Source organism: Lactuca virosa, chromosome 1 (assembly GCF_052849685.1).
Source record: "Lactuca virosa cultivar CGN04683 chromosome 1, Lactuca_virosa_CGN04683_v6, whole genome shotgun sequence".
NCBI lineage: Eukaryota > Viridiplantae > Streptophyta > Magnoliopsida > Asterales > Asteraceae > Lactuca > Lactuca virosa.
The window spans coordinates 114,687,342-114,700,845 of NC_136426.1; the positions used below are offsets into that span (position 1 = coordinate 114,687,342).

The following is a 13,504-nucleotide window of genomic DNA, read 5'->3' on the forward strand; positions in this document are numbered from 1 at the left end:
TTTATTAAGCCAATAATATTTAGACTCCAAGCAATCTTTTAATTCCCTTGTTTTCAAATCTCGTTGCCAATTCCTTATTCTCGCTTCTTTCTTATTTTTTTGGGGTAAATTACACGGATGGTCCCTGTGGTTTAGGGTAATCTGCGTGTTTGGTCCCTAACAACTTTTTTTAACTCGGACCATCCGTACTTTATATTTTTATTGCACGTTTGATCCCTATCCATTCTAAAAAGACTGATTTACCCTTACTTATTTCTTTTATATTTTTTTAGATTATCAATTAATTAAATGTGGAAAATGTATTAATTAAATATTAAAATCTGATGGGTCCTACTACTACACCCATTACACCCCTCACCCTCTTCTTCTCCGGCAACCAACCCACAACTTCAACTTCTTCTTCTCCGGCGAACCACCCATAACTCCTTCTTCGACGAATCACCAAAATATACCAAGCCAAAATTAAAATAACGTCTTCTCCGACAAACCTCCACTAAACCCAAATACATTCCATGAATTGAAAAAACCAGAAATCGACCAGCAAGATCGATGGTGGAAGATCCAACCTTTATGAAATCCATTGATCCACCAGAAACCTCTAATACTCGTCGGAAACCTTCTACCTGCCCATCCCAACCTTTCTTACTCCTATCTACCTTCAGCGTCGTCCCATTCTGCCCCCAGTCCACCATTTCTTCGACGAAAATTGGATCACCACCGGAAACTGAATTGATTTCTGAAAACCAAAACCAAAGTTATCCCAAATCAACCCTAAAATCCAACTTGAAACCAAAATCACAGTTAGCCACAATGAAATCTAATATCCTAGAAACCAAAAACAAATGAAATGAAATAAAAACCTAAAGCCATTACTAAAGCAAACCATTTTTTTAAACCTAAAATGAATCTGAAACCAATGTCGAAATATTTATAAAATATGTTGTCAGAAACATCATAAAGATCGAGTGCATAAAATTCGATGCTTCAAGTCAATGGTCCAATCGACGAGAGAAAGAAGAAAGATAGGAAGAAGGTATTCTTATGGGCATGGTGACCGCTTTCTTACCCACCGTTGTCAGTGACCATGACTTCATTTACAGGAGGAAAGAGATCTGACAATCGTTTGCAGGTGTGTCTTGAACTCCTGATTCTCGTCTTCAAATCAATCGGTAGGCGTTGGTTGGTACTGGAGGAAAGAGGGACGGTAGCGGTGGTGGAAGGGAAGGGAATCGATGGCAATTCCGACCATCTCTTTTTTCTGACGGGGCATAGATGAAAACGTGAGAGAGGAAAATGACGTATGGTGGGTTTTAAAGAGACGAAGGTAAAAGGGTAAAGAGGAAGAGATAAAGGGTGTGGGTCCTTTATTTTAGTTATTAATTTTTTAATAATAATTTATGTTATAAAAAAATATAAAAAAAATATCAAAAGGACAAAATAGTCTTTTTAAGAGTGGTAGGGACCAAACGTGCAACAAAAATATATAATAGGGACGGTCCGAGTTAAAAAATGTTTTTAGGGACCAAACACGCAGATTACCCTAAACCACAGGGACCATCCGTGTAATTTACCCTATTTTTTGTTATCTACATGTTGTTACCTTAGTGCATAAGGTACCTAGTGTGAAGAAGTTTATTTAACACTTGGTATCAGAGCGGTTTCGTTGAAGGGGGTGTGATTCGAGGTTGATTACAAGCAACCCATGTTTCTTTTAATCAGGCTTGTGAGAGACTAACCGGAGGCGCGGAATAAACGGACGGGAAGACGTCAAAGCGGGTGGCTTTGATTCGGTTCGTTTTTCGGGTGACGGAAAACGGTAAAGGTGGTCGTGACCTTGTCTTGTTGTCCGGTGGAAGAGTGCTCTCGGAACAAGCTTGATTAAAGAAGTCGGGGTTAAGGAGAAAAGGATGTTGTTGGTTAAAGAAGGAGGTTCGATGACGTATCAAGTTCCGGTTTTGACTCCAACGAATTATCCGGTGTGGGCGGTGGAAGTGAAGTCGATTATGGATGCACACGACATATGGGAGACGGTTGAACCAAATGCGTTAGGTGAAGCATCAGATCAAAAGAAGTCAAAACAAGCTCTTGCCTTTTTGTTTCAAGCGATACCCGAAGACATGGTGTTGCAAATGGCGAGTTACACCGAACCAAAGAAAGTGTGGGATGGGCTGAAAACACGGTATTTGGGAGTGGATCGGGTGAGAACGGCTCGACTTGCAACGTTAAAGAGAGAACTTGAAAGTTTGCGCATGAAGGAGGGTGAAACGGTCGATGATTTTGTGACAAAATTATCCGGTTTAGCTTCAAAAGCAAGGAGTCTTGGATATGAGCTTGAAGAAAGTGATTTGGTAAAAAAGGTTACTAGATTCAATGCCTAAGTCGTTTCTTCAAATTGTGGCTTCAATAGAGCAATGTTTCGAGTTGGATTCAATGTTATTTGATGAAACGATTGGTAGATTGAAGGCATACGAGGAGCGTATAAGAGGAACCGAGAAAGTGGAGGACACTCAAGGTGGGTTATTTTTGGCTAGTGAGGAAAAATCACATGTTTGTAACCATTGTGGCAATGGACGTTCAAATCGGGATGACTTTGGACATGACCGGGGAAGAGGTCGGGGGTCTGGTAGAAGTCGAGATGGTAATGAACGTGTCCGGGATAAAAGTCACGCTAGATGTTACAAATATGGTGAGCTTGGTCACTATAAAAACGAGTGTCCTAAATGGGAAAAGGAAGAAGCGGGTCTAATCGAAGAGGAACCGACAATGTTTTGAACGAGTGGTATAACCAAACCGATTAAGGGGGTGATTGTTGGGATAATCGGTTTGAATCAAATAGGGATTTTTAGTTCAAATGGTAAAATAGGAAAGTTTATTTTTTTTTATTAAGTTTTTCTTAGTTTTTGTATTTGAGTAGGTCTCTTTTAGAATTAGTATAAGTAAGGGTGGTACGCACCTTTGTTTATTATTATTCCAGATTAAGTTTATTAAGTCAATAATATTTAGACTCCAAGCAATCTTTTAATTCCCTTGTTTTCAAATCTCGTTGCTAATTCTCTATTCTCGATTCTTTCTTATTTTTTATTATCTACTTGTTGTTACCTTAGTGCATAAGGTACCTAGTGTGAAGAAGTTTATTTAACACTTGGTATCAGAGCGGTTTCGTTGAAGGGGGTGTGATTCGAGGTTGATTACAAGCAACCCCGGTTTCTTTTAATCGGGCTTGTGAGAGACTAACCGGAGGCGCGGAATAAACGGACGGGAAGACGTCAAAGCGGGTGGCTTTGATTCGGTTCGTTTTTCGGGTGACGGAAAACGGTAAAGGTGGTCGTGACCTTGTCTTGTTGTCCGGTGGAAGAGTGCTCTCGGAACAAGCTTGATTAAAGAAGTCGGGGTTAAGGAGAAAAGGATGTTGTTGGTTAAAGAAGGAGGTTCGATGACGTATCAAGTTCCGGTTTTGACTCCAACGAATTATCCGGTGTGGGCGGTGGAAGTGAAGTCGATTATGGATGCACACGACATATGGGAGACGGTTGAACCAAATGCGTTAGGTGAAGCATCAGATCAAAAGAAGTCAAAACAAGCTCTTGCCTTTTTGTTTCAAGCGATACCCGAAGACATGGTGTTGCAAATGGCGAGTTACACCGAACCAAAGAAAGTGTGGGATGGGCTGAAAACACGGTATTTGGGAGTGGATCGGGTGAGAACGGCTCGACTTGCAACGTTAAAGAGAGAACTTGAAAGTTTGCGCATGAAGGAGGGTGAAACGGTCGATGATTTTGTGACAAAATTATCCGGTTTAGCTTCAAAAGCAAGGAGTCTTGGATATGAGCTTGAAGAAAGTGATTTGGTAAAAAGGTTACTAGATTCAATGCATAAGTCGTTTCTTCAAATTGTGGCTTCAATAGAGCAATGTTTCGAGTTGGATTCAATGTTATTTGATGAAGTGGTTGGTAGATTGAAGGCATACGAGGAGCGTATAAGAGGAACCGAGAAAGTGGAGGACACTCAAGGTGGGTTATTGTTGGCTAGTGAGGAAAAATCACATGTTTGTAAGCATTGTAGCAATGGACGTTCAAATCGGGATGACTTTGGACTTGACCGGAGAAGAGGTCGGGGGTCCGGTAGAAGTCGAGATGGTAATGAATGTGTCCGGGATAAAAGTCACGTTAGATGTTACAAATGTGGTGAGCTTGATCACTATAAAAACGAGTGTTCTAAATGGGAAAAGGAAGAAGCGGGTCTAATCGAAGAGGAACCGATAATGTTTTGAACGAGTGGTATGACCAAACCGATTAAGGGGGTGATTGTTGGGATAATCGGTTTGAATCAAATATGGATTTTTAGTTCAAATGGTAAAATATATAAGTTTATTTTTTTTATTAAGTTTTTCCTAGTTTTTATATTTGAGTAGGTCTCTTTTAGAATTAGTATAAGTAAGGGTGGTACGTACCTTTGTTTATTATTATTCCAGATTAAGTTTATTAAGCCAATAATATTTAGACTCCAATCTTTTAATTCCCTTATTTTCAAATCTCGTTGCTAATTCTCTATTCTCGCTTCTTTCTTATTTTTTGTTATCTACTTGTTGTTACCTTAGTGCATAAGGTACCTAGTGTGAAGAAGTTTATTTAATATATAGTACCTACCACATATCTAAAATGCATTGGTAGATATACTTGTGTTATAGTGTCATATCTTTTTCCTAGTGGACAAATTATATATAACACAATTGTATCGGTCAATAGAAAGCACAATTGACATAAATTGTTCTCAATGCTCAACACGATCTATGATTTTTCTCCTCGAGTGTTTGATGAGAGTTCACCAATGATAAAAGGATAGTGTACAAATGGGTGAAGAAACATATAGCTTGGAAACCCGTTCCTAGTTTGTGTTGTATATAGCATGCAAGAAACCGTATACATATAAAAGTTTACTAACCATTTTGGAATACCATATAAGCATTTAAACGGCTAAAGAACATAACCATAGGTTTCAATGATACAAGAAACACAACAAAAATTGTTGAAAGACCCTAGATGTAAAAAACACTTCCTTAATTTTTGTGGAAAAATAGGAAAATTTGGTTGAACAAATTCAACTTAAGTTCCAAAAACAATTAGGGCATTAACTAAACTAACCATTAGGAACAATGTTAACAAAAATAAACAAGTAGTTTATGTTTTGGGAAAATTACCACTTTGTCCGGAAAAGGTTATTTCGGATTAACTTTATGCCACATTCTAGTAGTTTTTACGACGGACAAGTACATTATGGATAGGAAAAAAATTATTTTAGAACTCAAAAAAAGTTCAAAAAAAATCTGAAATCCAATTAACAATTCTAGAATTTCAAGAAAATACTTCATTTTTTACTCAAATATAGCAAAAAAAAAACATAGCTAATGGGAAGTGGATAGGATAACTTAAAATGTGATATTTGATTGAAAAGTTATGATATTAGACACTTCAAAATTATCATTTCGGACATGAATACAAATAATATATTGGATTTTTTTGTTCAAATGGAAAAAACTCGTGTTAGTCCGGAATGACCCACTCCTAACAAAGTGTTCATTTTCATAAAACATAAAAACTGTCTTTTTAAAAACCTTATTCGAATGGTTACTTTATATATATATATATATATATATATATATATATATATATATATATATATATATATATATATAGAGGAGGGTTGAATTGAGAAAAAAAAAGGTTGAGAATGAGGGAATCATTCTCAGCCACACATTTATTTTGCCGCAAAATATTTTGGCGTACCGTCGGAAATGGATAACGGATAAACATGTGTTTTCCAACCAAACTTGTTTCCTTAAACTATGCTAATCATTACCTTAATATACATAAAAACATACTTTTTTTTATTTTTTTTATTTTTAGAAAGCCATTTTTATCGAAAAAATATTTTAAATATATCAAAATTCATAATTTTTTATTCTCTATAAATAGATATCCATATTGATATAGTTTTAAGATAAAATAAAAAATTTATTTTTTTTAGAGTTTCAGCTCTCGTTATTCATAAGTGAATAAAAATCTATCAGATTTTTATTACAGTACATTCGTTATTCACTTATGAATAAAACGTATGCTTAATTTTTTTTATAGTTTAAGTATCGTTCATATATGAATATGACACGTAATAAAGTTTTTCTTACTTAAAATATATTTTTTTACATCATCTTTCGTCATATATTAATATTTATATATGAATAAAATGTGTATTAGTTGTCGTCATATTTTATATTCATATATGAATAAAACATTTATCAGATTTTTGTTACAGTTAATTTGTTATTCATATATGAATAAGTAGTATAAATGATACTTAAACTGTAAAAAAGTTAATTATATATTTTTATTCATAAGTGAATAACGAATGTACTGTAGCAAAAATCTGATGCATTTTTATTCACTTATGAATAACGATAGCTGAAAATATAAAAAAAAATTATTTTATCTTAAAAGTATATCAATATGGATGCATGTTTGTAGAGAATAAAAAATCATGAATTTTTGTATATTTAAAATCAGTTTTCGATAAAAATAGCTTCTTAAAAATTAAAAAAACGAAAAAAACTATGTTTTTGTATATATTAAGGTAATTATTAGCATAGTTTAAGGAAACATGTTTTGTTGGAAACACATGTGTATTCTTTATCCATTTCCGCTGGTACAACGAAGACTTTTGCGGCAAAAATAAATGAGTGGCTGAGAATGATTCCCCCATTCTCAACATTTTTTATTTTCTCAATTGAACTTCTATATATATATATATATATATATATATATATATATATATATATATATATATATATATATATATATATATATATATATATATATATATATATATTTGAAACTATTAATAGTTAATCAACCCATTTTTTTATTTGAAAATTTACACATGTCTAATTAAATATTCATTTAGACATTTTACCTCGAGTCGTGAATATTTCTCTTCATGATTACGGAAACCATTCACAATGCAACCTTTAATGGAATTGTTGAATGAGAATAATGATGTCTTATTTAACATCCAATTGATTAAACTAAACTAGAGAGATGTCACAATATAATGAATATAGAATTCAATGCCCTTCAATTGTATAAAGAAACTTCTTTAATTTTGAAAATATGTTTATTGAATTTTTGTAGAGTTCAATTTATTATGAAAAAGAAAAATAAATTGTTTGAAGAATGAAATATTAATGTTACATTCCAATAAACTATACATTTCAATGTATTATGGATTATGTTGATGTTGATCTCTAAACCAGGTATAATATATACGTAGAACATCCACAATGCATAGTTTAATAAAAAAGTTGAATGAAATGACATGTCTAATTAGTATTTAATACTCCCTCCGTCCCAAAATAAGAGTCCACCGACAAAAAACACGCAGTTTAAGAAAACACAAATCAATGTGGCTTTTACTTAATAAAATGCCATTTCTACCCTTATTAATTTTTTTTGTTTAGTTTCTTTTAGAATTCATATAAACGTATCTTGAAACAAATTTTTTTGCCACAAGGTATCTTGAAACTTTCATTATTTTTGGTAAACAAATGGAGGCAAATTTGCCGCCATAATTTTGTGGCAAATCACAGTTAAAATTTCATTTAGATTAAACTCATTTAAAATTTCATTTTGATTTTAGATTACGTAGCTTTTTCTTTTGCCGCCAACTTATTCCATGTGTCTCTTCACTTCCCATTAATTACATATACATATGTCTTCATTTAAGCAAAGACTTCCTGTGACTAGCCTAAACATTATCTATTATTGGTCATAATTCAAATCTTCATATGGAGCCTTCCACAAATCCATCCACTAAAAAAAACACCACCCTTGCACAACGTCAAGCCATATATCAATTCTTATTGCAAGAAAGTAGTGATGGAGAATTAAAAAAAGGTTCCATAAGTGAAATAGCTTCACGATTTTCGGTCTCTACACGGACAATTAGTCGCATTTGGCATCAAGCTAAATTTCAAATTGACCACGGATTACCGGTTGATTTATCTTCAAATAAGCCAAAGGTTGTTGGGCGGAAAAGGGTACAAATAAACTTGAATCAAGTTTCAGAAGTTCCATTACGTCGTCGAGCCAATATACGATCTCTTGTGAAATCTATAAATGTCTCGAAATCAACGATGCATAGACGTATCAAGGAAGGTGTACTTCGACCACATACAAATGCGATCAAGCCGACTCTAACTCATGAGAATAGAAGAGAAAGGTTAAAATTTTGCTTATCCAAGATTACTATACAATCATTATTAAGTCCGATTCCTACATTCTATGATATGTTTAATGTTGTTCATATTGATGAAAAGTGGTTTTACATATCAAAACCATCAAAACGTTACTACCTTGTCCCCGGTGAGGATGAACCGTTGCGAACATGTAAAAGCAAAAAGTTTATCACAAAAGTTATGTTTCTAGCGGCCGTAGCAAGACCGAGATTTGATTCATTAGGTAACGAAGTATTTTCAGGAAAAATTGGTATCTACCCGTTTACAACATTAGAACTCGCTAAGCGTTCAAGCAAAAACCGTATTGCGGGAACATTGGAGACGAAGCCTATTTTATCGGTGAACAAAGAGGTAACAAGGTCATGGTTGATAGAAAAGGTTCTACCGGATATCAAAGCCAAATGGCCGCAAGGTCATATCGGTCCAATATTTATTCAACAAGACAACGCAAAGCCTCATATTGATGTTAACGATAGCGAGTTTCTTGAAGCGGCATCTCGAGATGGATTTGATATTCGACTTTATTTTCAGCCCCCTAATAGTCCGGATTTGAATGTGTTAGACCTTGGTTTTTTTTCGAGCAATCCAATCACTTCAAGAACAAGAGGTTTTGCGTATAATTGATGAATTAGTTGATGCGGTTCAAACATCTTTTGAAAGAATGCCATCACAACAACTTAACAATGTTTTTTTAACTCTACAAACATGTATGAAAGAAATCATAAAAGTTCAAGGTGGCAACAACTACCACGTACCGCATATTGGTAAATGTAGGTTAGAACGAGAAGGTAATTTGCCACTCCAAATTGAATGTGATCAAAATTTATTAGATGATGCCATATTGTATTTGAACTAGTAAAAATGCATTGCACGTCACATTGTTTGGAAAAGAACACTTGTATTTTGACTTTTTTTTAATGAAAATTAGAAAAAATGAGATGTTTTGTTTGTGTTACGATTTGATTTACTGCCACTACATAATGAATTCATATGATTGAAATTTTAGTTTACTAGAGTTACTATTTGTTTCCATATTCTGTGGATGACCTTTTTTTTTTTTTAAATTACTTATCATAAAACACATTAATAAAAACATATTGGTTAACTCAAATGATAAAGGGTAATTTGGTAAACTATTTATCTATTTTTAGTAGTGGACATTTATTTTGGGACAACCTAAAATAGTAACCTGGACATTTAAATTGGGACGGAGGGAGTAGATTAAATTCTATCATTGTGAGATGTCATTTTCGTTCAATTGAATGAAGTTTAATGGTCATTAAACTATTCAATATGAAAAATGAAATCTTTTAAATATTAAATATGTCATAAATTAGATTTATAAATATGTTCTTGTAAAGTCCAATACAATTGTATTTTTTTTATATAGTTCCATAATTATTATGTGACACTCCATTAAAATGATTTCAATATATTGTGTATGCACTTACCCAAAGACAAGTCTCATATTATTCATCTTATAGAATATTCATTTTCTTTCGTCCAACGGGTTATTAATGATCAATTAAAATAATCAACTTAATCTTTAAAATGGTAAGAACTGTTTATGCAAACATTACAATTATTAAGAGATATCAAAAGTTTTATATGGAAGGTCGACCCTTACAACATCCATTAAACCATCACTTGTCAACAAAACATTACTTCTCGTTAGCAAGAAAACACAATACATTTTTATTCCAATCGTGCTATTTGTGCCAGTGTTAAAAAATACTCGCACATAAAAACACCTCAACATTAGGCCGATGGAAATGAGATGAATTCGAACCCTTGGTTAAGAAAAGCCCCAGCAAGCCATAGCTTCAAATTTGGTAAGTTGATGTCAAACTCACACACTGTAACCTGTAAATTTAAACATATAAACACTTATTATACATATTTAAGTAGATAATATTTATATTCTACAACAAAATACAAAGCTAAACGTAAAATATTTATATTCTACAACAAAATACAAAGCTAAACTTACGTTTAAGTTAAATGCTAACACAAAAGTATCACCATCTGTTGCCAAGTTTGAGTTTTGGACATGAAAGCTCGTAATTGACTCGAGTGCTTTATGGAGCGAGACTCCAACACCTCGTCCTTTATTGCAAACCAGTCTCACGTAGTATCCTTTTTCCTCTACTTGAAACACGTCCATCTAAAAAAACAAAGTAAAATTAGTGAATAATATATATGATTGAAGATGTTTTTTATACAATAACAGGATCTTTTTCACAAAAACCTTGGATATCTTTTTCAGTATTGGAAACGAGTTTGTAGCATGAATCTTCTTCGAATTGTGAGGTGGCGTTCTTTGGTTTTCAAGTGCTTCGATTGTTTCAATCTCCGCCTTTAAATTCCTAGCTTGTGTTTGAAGTTCTTGAATGTATCTTGCAGCATCTCCAACTATCGAAGCTTTATCCATCTGCATAATATATAATACATGTTATTCTAGGAAAAGATTACAACTTTAATATTAACTTCAATTATTGTAGTTTATAATTATACCAGTAACAACCATTATTGGTAGGTGAAGTTACTTATATTCGACGTCAACAGGAGGACTTTACAACGTGCCACGTGTGCATATTATGTTGTTTTTACCGACGATTATAGACAAAGAGCGAACCTTAGTAATGTTGGGTACCAACGAACGCAACGCGTAGAGCTTCTCCTTCATCCCACTTCTCCTCTTCCGCTCTGAAATCAAAGTCCTTGACCGATCTCCTTTTACGCCACCGCTACTCCTCCTTGTCGGTGTATCAGGATTACCGGTTGTTGCAGTTTCAGACGAATTATCATCTCCGAAAACAACAGAATCCTTCAAGTCTTGTCCTTCCTGGTTCCAAATCAGGTTTGAATGCAGACCCATCGCATCATAACCACCAATGCCGCTACCAACACCACCAGTAACGACGGCTTCATACGGCAGCGGCAGCAGCTGAAGATCCGTGCAGGACTCGGTAAGGTGATTACATTCGTAGTCTAAACAGAATTTCTCGATGGGATCAGCAATCTCCCCTCGAAATCCAGATATGAACTTTTCGAATTCTGTTTCTTGCATGAAATCCGCTGGGAACATGTTGAAGCTGCCTCCATTGAAATGACTCATTGGGTTCTCCGACGAGTCTGCTCTCTCATCCATTTTTGTGTGCCTGATATGATGAAGATGAATCTACAGTCCCATACTGTTATATATATATATATATATATATATATATATATATATATATATATATATATATATATATATATATATATATATATATATATATATATATATATATATAATGTAGATTGGTTGTCTGAAGTCTGAACGGAATCATCGAGAAAGCATCCGAAATTAGGTTGTTATTAAGAAATTAAGAGGTATTGCGTTGAAATGGACATCTCATTAGATGAAAATAATAGAGAATATAGGACGCTAGCTTCATGTGCACCAGTTCTGTATGTACATAAATTATTAACAATACATTGTCACTTATTAGAGTAGCATATTGAATATTTAGCACATGTATTAGATGAAAGGATAAGGAGCAAATGGTCCGATTTGTGGACGGAACTTTTAATCCGTAATTTGGATGTTCATTTTATATCGTTAGAAAATTCTCAATGGGCCGAAGCTCCTGACAAATGACCAAAGAGAGTTCGGCAACATGTTTCCAAAATCCTTCATTTAGACCTTCAATTTTAAGTTTCATTTACATTTGGCTTATTTTCATTTGTATTTTATTATGTTCTAATAATAGAATATTTGATTGTCTTGATTTAGGTTTTTCTTTTTCATGTTCATTTACGAGCTTAACCAGAAGAACTTAACCTAAGTTAATTTTAAATTTTCAGGAATTTTGCGAAATCTATAATATTTACCTCTCTCTATGTAAAAAGATTTTTGTAAGCATTTGCTAGGCATTTTGAAATTAATCTAAGGGTGGCAATAGGACTAGCATTGGTGATCCCATTCTAATATTTAGTTATAAATCATATCTCAAACTCACTTCCTTCTTGTCGGGAACCCTATTATTAAATACTCTTCGGGTTCGTGAGTATGCCCACCAATATTGGGTATCCCAATTATGATCTTAAGTGCTTAAACTTTTATTTATCTAAAACTTATTCACAGTCTCATCGGAAAATGAGTTTATGTTATTAATTATTCCAATTTCACAACATCAACAACTTTTATTAAGATCATGTATGCTATGACATGTATTTGATGTGGAATATGCTTTGAGCATGGTGAGTCGATATGAAGGAAATCGGGGACCGAGTCATTAGACGATTGTCAAGAACATTCTTAAGTATTTGAGAAATACGAAAGACATGTTGCTTGTGTACGGTGGAGAATCAGAACTTGTAGTGAAAGGGTATAGTGATATCAGTTTCCAAACATATGAAGATGATTCAAAGTCACAGTCTGGATGGGTATTTGTTTTGAATGATGGTGCAGTGACTTGGAAAAGTTCCAAGCATGAAACGGTGGCCGACTCTACCTGTGAGTCTGAGTACATTGTTGCGACTGAAGCCTCCAAGGAAGCAGTTTGGATCAAAAACTTCTTAGGAGACATTAGATATGTTCCAAGTAACAAAGAGTCGTTGAAGATGTTTTGTGATAACGGATGTGCAGTCGCCTTGACTAAAGAACTTAGGGATCACGAAAGGTTGAGACATATAATGAGGAAGTTCCACAACATTCGAGACAGGGTTGAGGATGGAAATCTAGTTGTGAAACGATTGTCATCAGATGAGAACCCAACCGATGCGTTCATAAAAGGGATGACCAAAGAGAGACATAGTATGCATGCTAGGAGCATAGGCATGAGAGATGATGTAAAGTTAACTAGTTAGTTGAATAGTTAAAATACTTAGAGCAAAGAATAAATTTTGTAATTGTTATGGTGATTAAGTAATGGAGATTTATTTGTGTTCAAGTGTGATATCATTTTTAGTTAAATTTATATTGTGTTTCGTTTTTGGATGTTTAGATCCCCACTTCCAGAGTAGTAATTTACTCAAACTCCACATTTGGTCATACTCTTGGGAATACCCTTATTGAGTTAAGATTGTTGTGAAATGTTAGTAGATTGTCTATAATTAGACATAACATGGAGATTCCGACTAACGTTCATGAGTGCTTAATAGGGATTCAAGTATTGGAGAAACCCACGCTAAGAGAGATTACTTCATGGATTCAATCACGAGAAACACTAAGAA

The 13,504-nt window shown here is 34.0% G+C and overlaps 4 protein-coding genes across 4 annotated transcripts; 3 read left to right on the plus strand and 1 right to left on the minus strand.

Annotated features, from left to right (window-relative positions):
• The first annotated feature begins 1,934 nt into the window (after positions 1–1,934).
• Positions 1,935–2,772, plus strand: LOC145119326 (uncharacterized). The gene is made up of 2 exons (XM_079054976.1): positions 1,935–2,357; positions 2,464–2,772. Exons 1-2 carry the CDS (start codon positions 1,935–1,937, stop codon positions 2,770–2,772), a joined length of 732 nt encoding a protein of 243 aa, XP_078911102.1.
• Positions 2,773–3,433: 661 nt separating this feature from the next.
• Positions 3,434–4,270, plus strand: LOC145119331 (uncharacterized). Its single transcript, XM_079054986.1, has one exon. It carries the CDS (start codon positions 3,434–3,436, stop codon positions 4,268–4,270), a length of 837 nt encoding a protein of 278 aa, XP_078911112.1.
• A 3,564-nt stretch (positions 4,271–7,834) lies between these two features.
• Positions 7,835–8,908, plus strand: LOC145119339 (uncharacterized). Its single transcript, XM_079054991.1, has one exon. It carries the CDS (start codon positions 7,835–7,837, stop codon positions 8,906–8,908), a length of 1,074 nt encoding a protein of 357 aa, XP_078911117.1.
• A 940-nt stretch (positions 8,909–9,848) lies between these two features.
• FRU (FER-like regulator of iron uptake) lies at positions 9,849–11,470 on the minus strand. The gene is made up of 4 exons (XM_079076200.1): positions 10,920–11,470; positions 10,533–10,715; positions 10,275–10,448; positions 9,849–10,147 (listed from the first exon to the last, which is right to left on the minus strand). Exons 1-4 carry the CDS (start codon positions 11,433–11,435, stop codon positions 10,043–10,045), a joined length of 978 nt encoding a protein of 325 aa, XP_078932326.1. The 5' UTR covers positions 11,436–11,470; the 3' UTR covers positions 9,849–10,042.
• Positions 11,471–13,504: the final 2,034 nt, after the last annotated feature.

What these genes read in the sequence shown, in the direction of transcription:
- LOC145119326 (XM_079054976.1), top strand. Translation starts at nt 1,935, where the DNA reads ATGACGTATCAAGTTCCGGTTTTGACTCCAACGAATTATCCGGTGTGG. An exon ending in AAAGTGATTTGGTAAAAAAG is followed by an intron (nt 2,358 to 2,463) that starts GTTACTAGATTC and finishes GGTAGATTGAAG; the next exon opens with GCATACGAGGAGCGTATAAG.
- LOC145119331 (XM_079054986.1), top strand. Translation starts at nt 3,434, where the DNA reads ATGACGTATCAAGTTCCGGTTTTGACTCCAACGAATTATCCGGTGTGG.
- LOC145119339 (XM_079054991.1), top strand. Translation starts at nt 7,835, where the DNA reads ATGGAGCCTTCCACAAATCCATCCACTAAAAAAAACACCACCCTTGCA.
- FRU (XM_079076200.1), bottom strand. Translation starts at nt 11,435, where the DNA reads ATGGATGAGAGAGCAGACTCGTCGGAGAACCCAATGAGTCATTTCAAT. An exon ending in TACTGAAAAAGATATCCAAG is followed by an intron (nt 10,449 to 10,532) that starts GTTTTTGTGAAA and finishes TTGTTTTTTTAG; the next exon opens with ATGGACGTGTTTCAAGTAGA. An exon ending in TGTTAGCATTTAACTTAAAC is followed by an intron (nt 10,148 to 10,274) that starts GTAAGTTTAGCT and finishes TTAAATTTACAG; the next exon opens with GTTACAGTGTGTGAGTTTGA.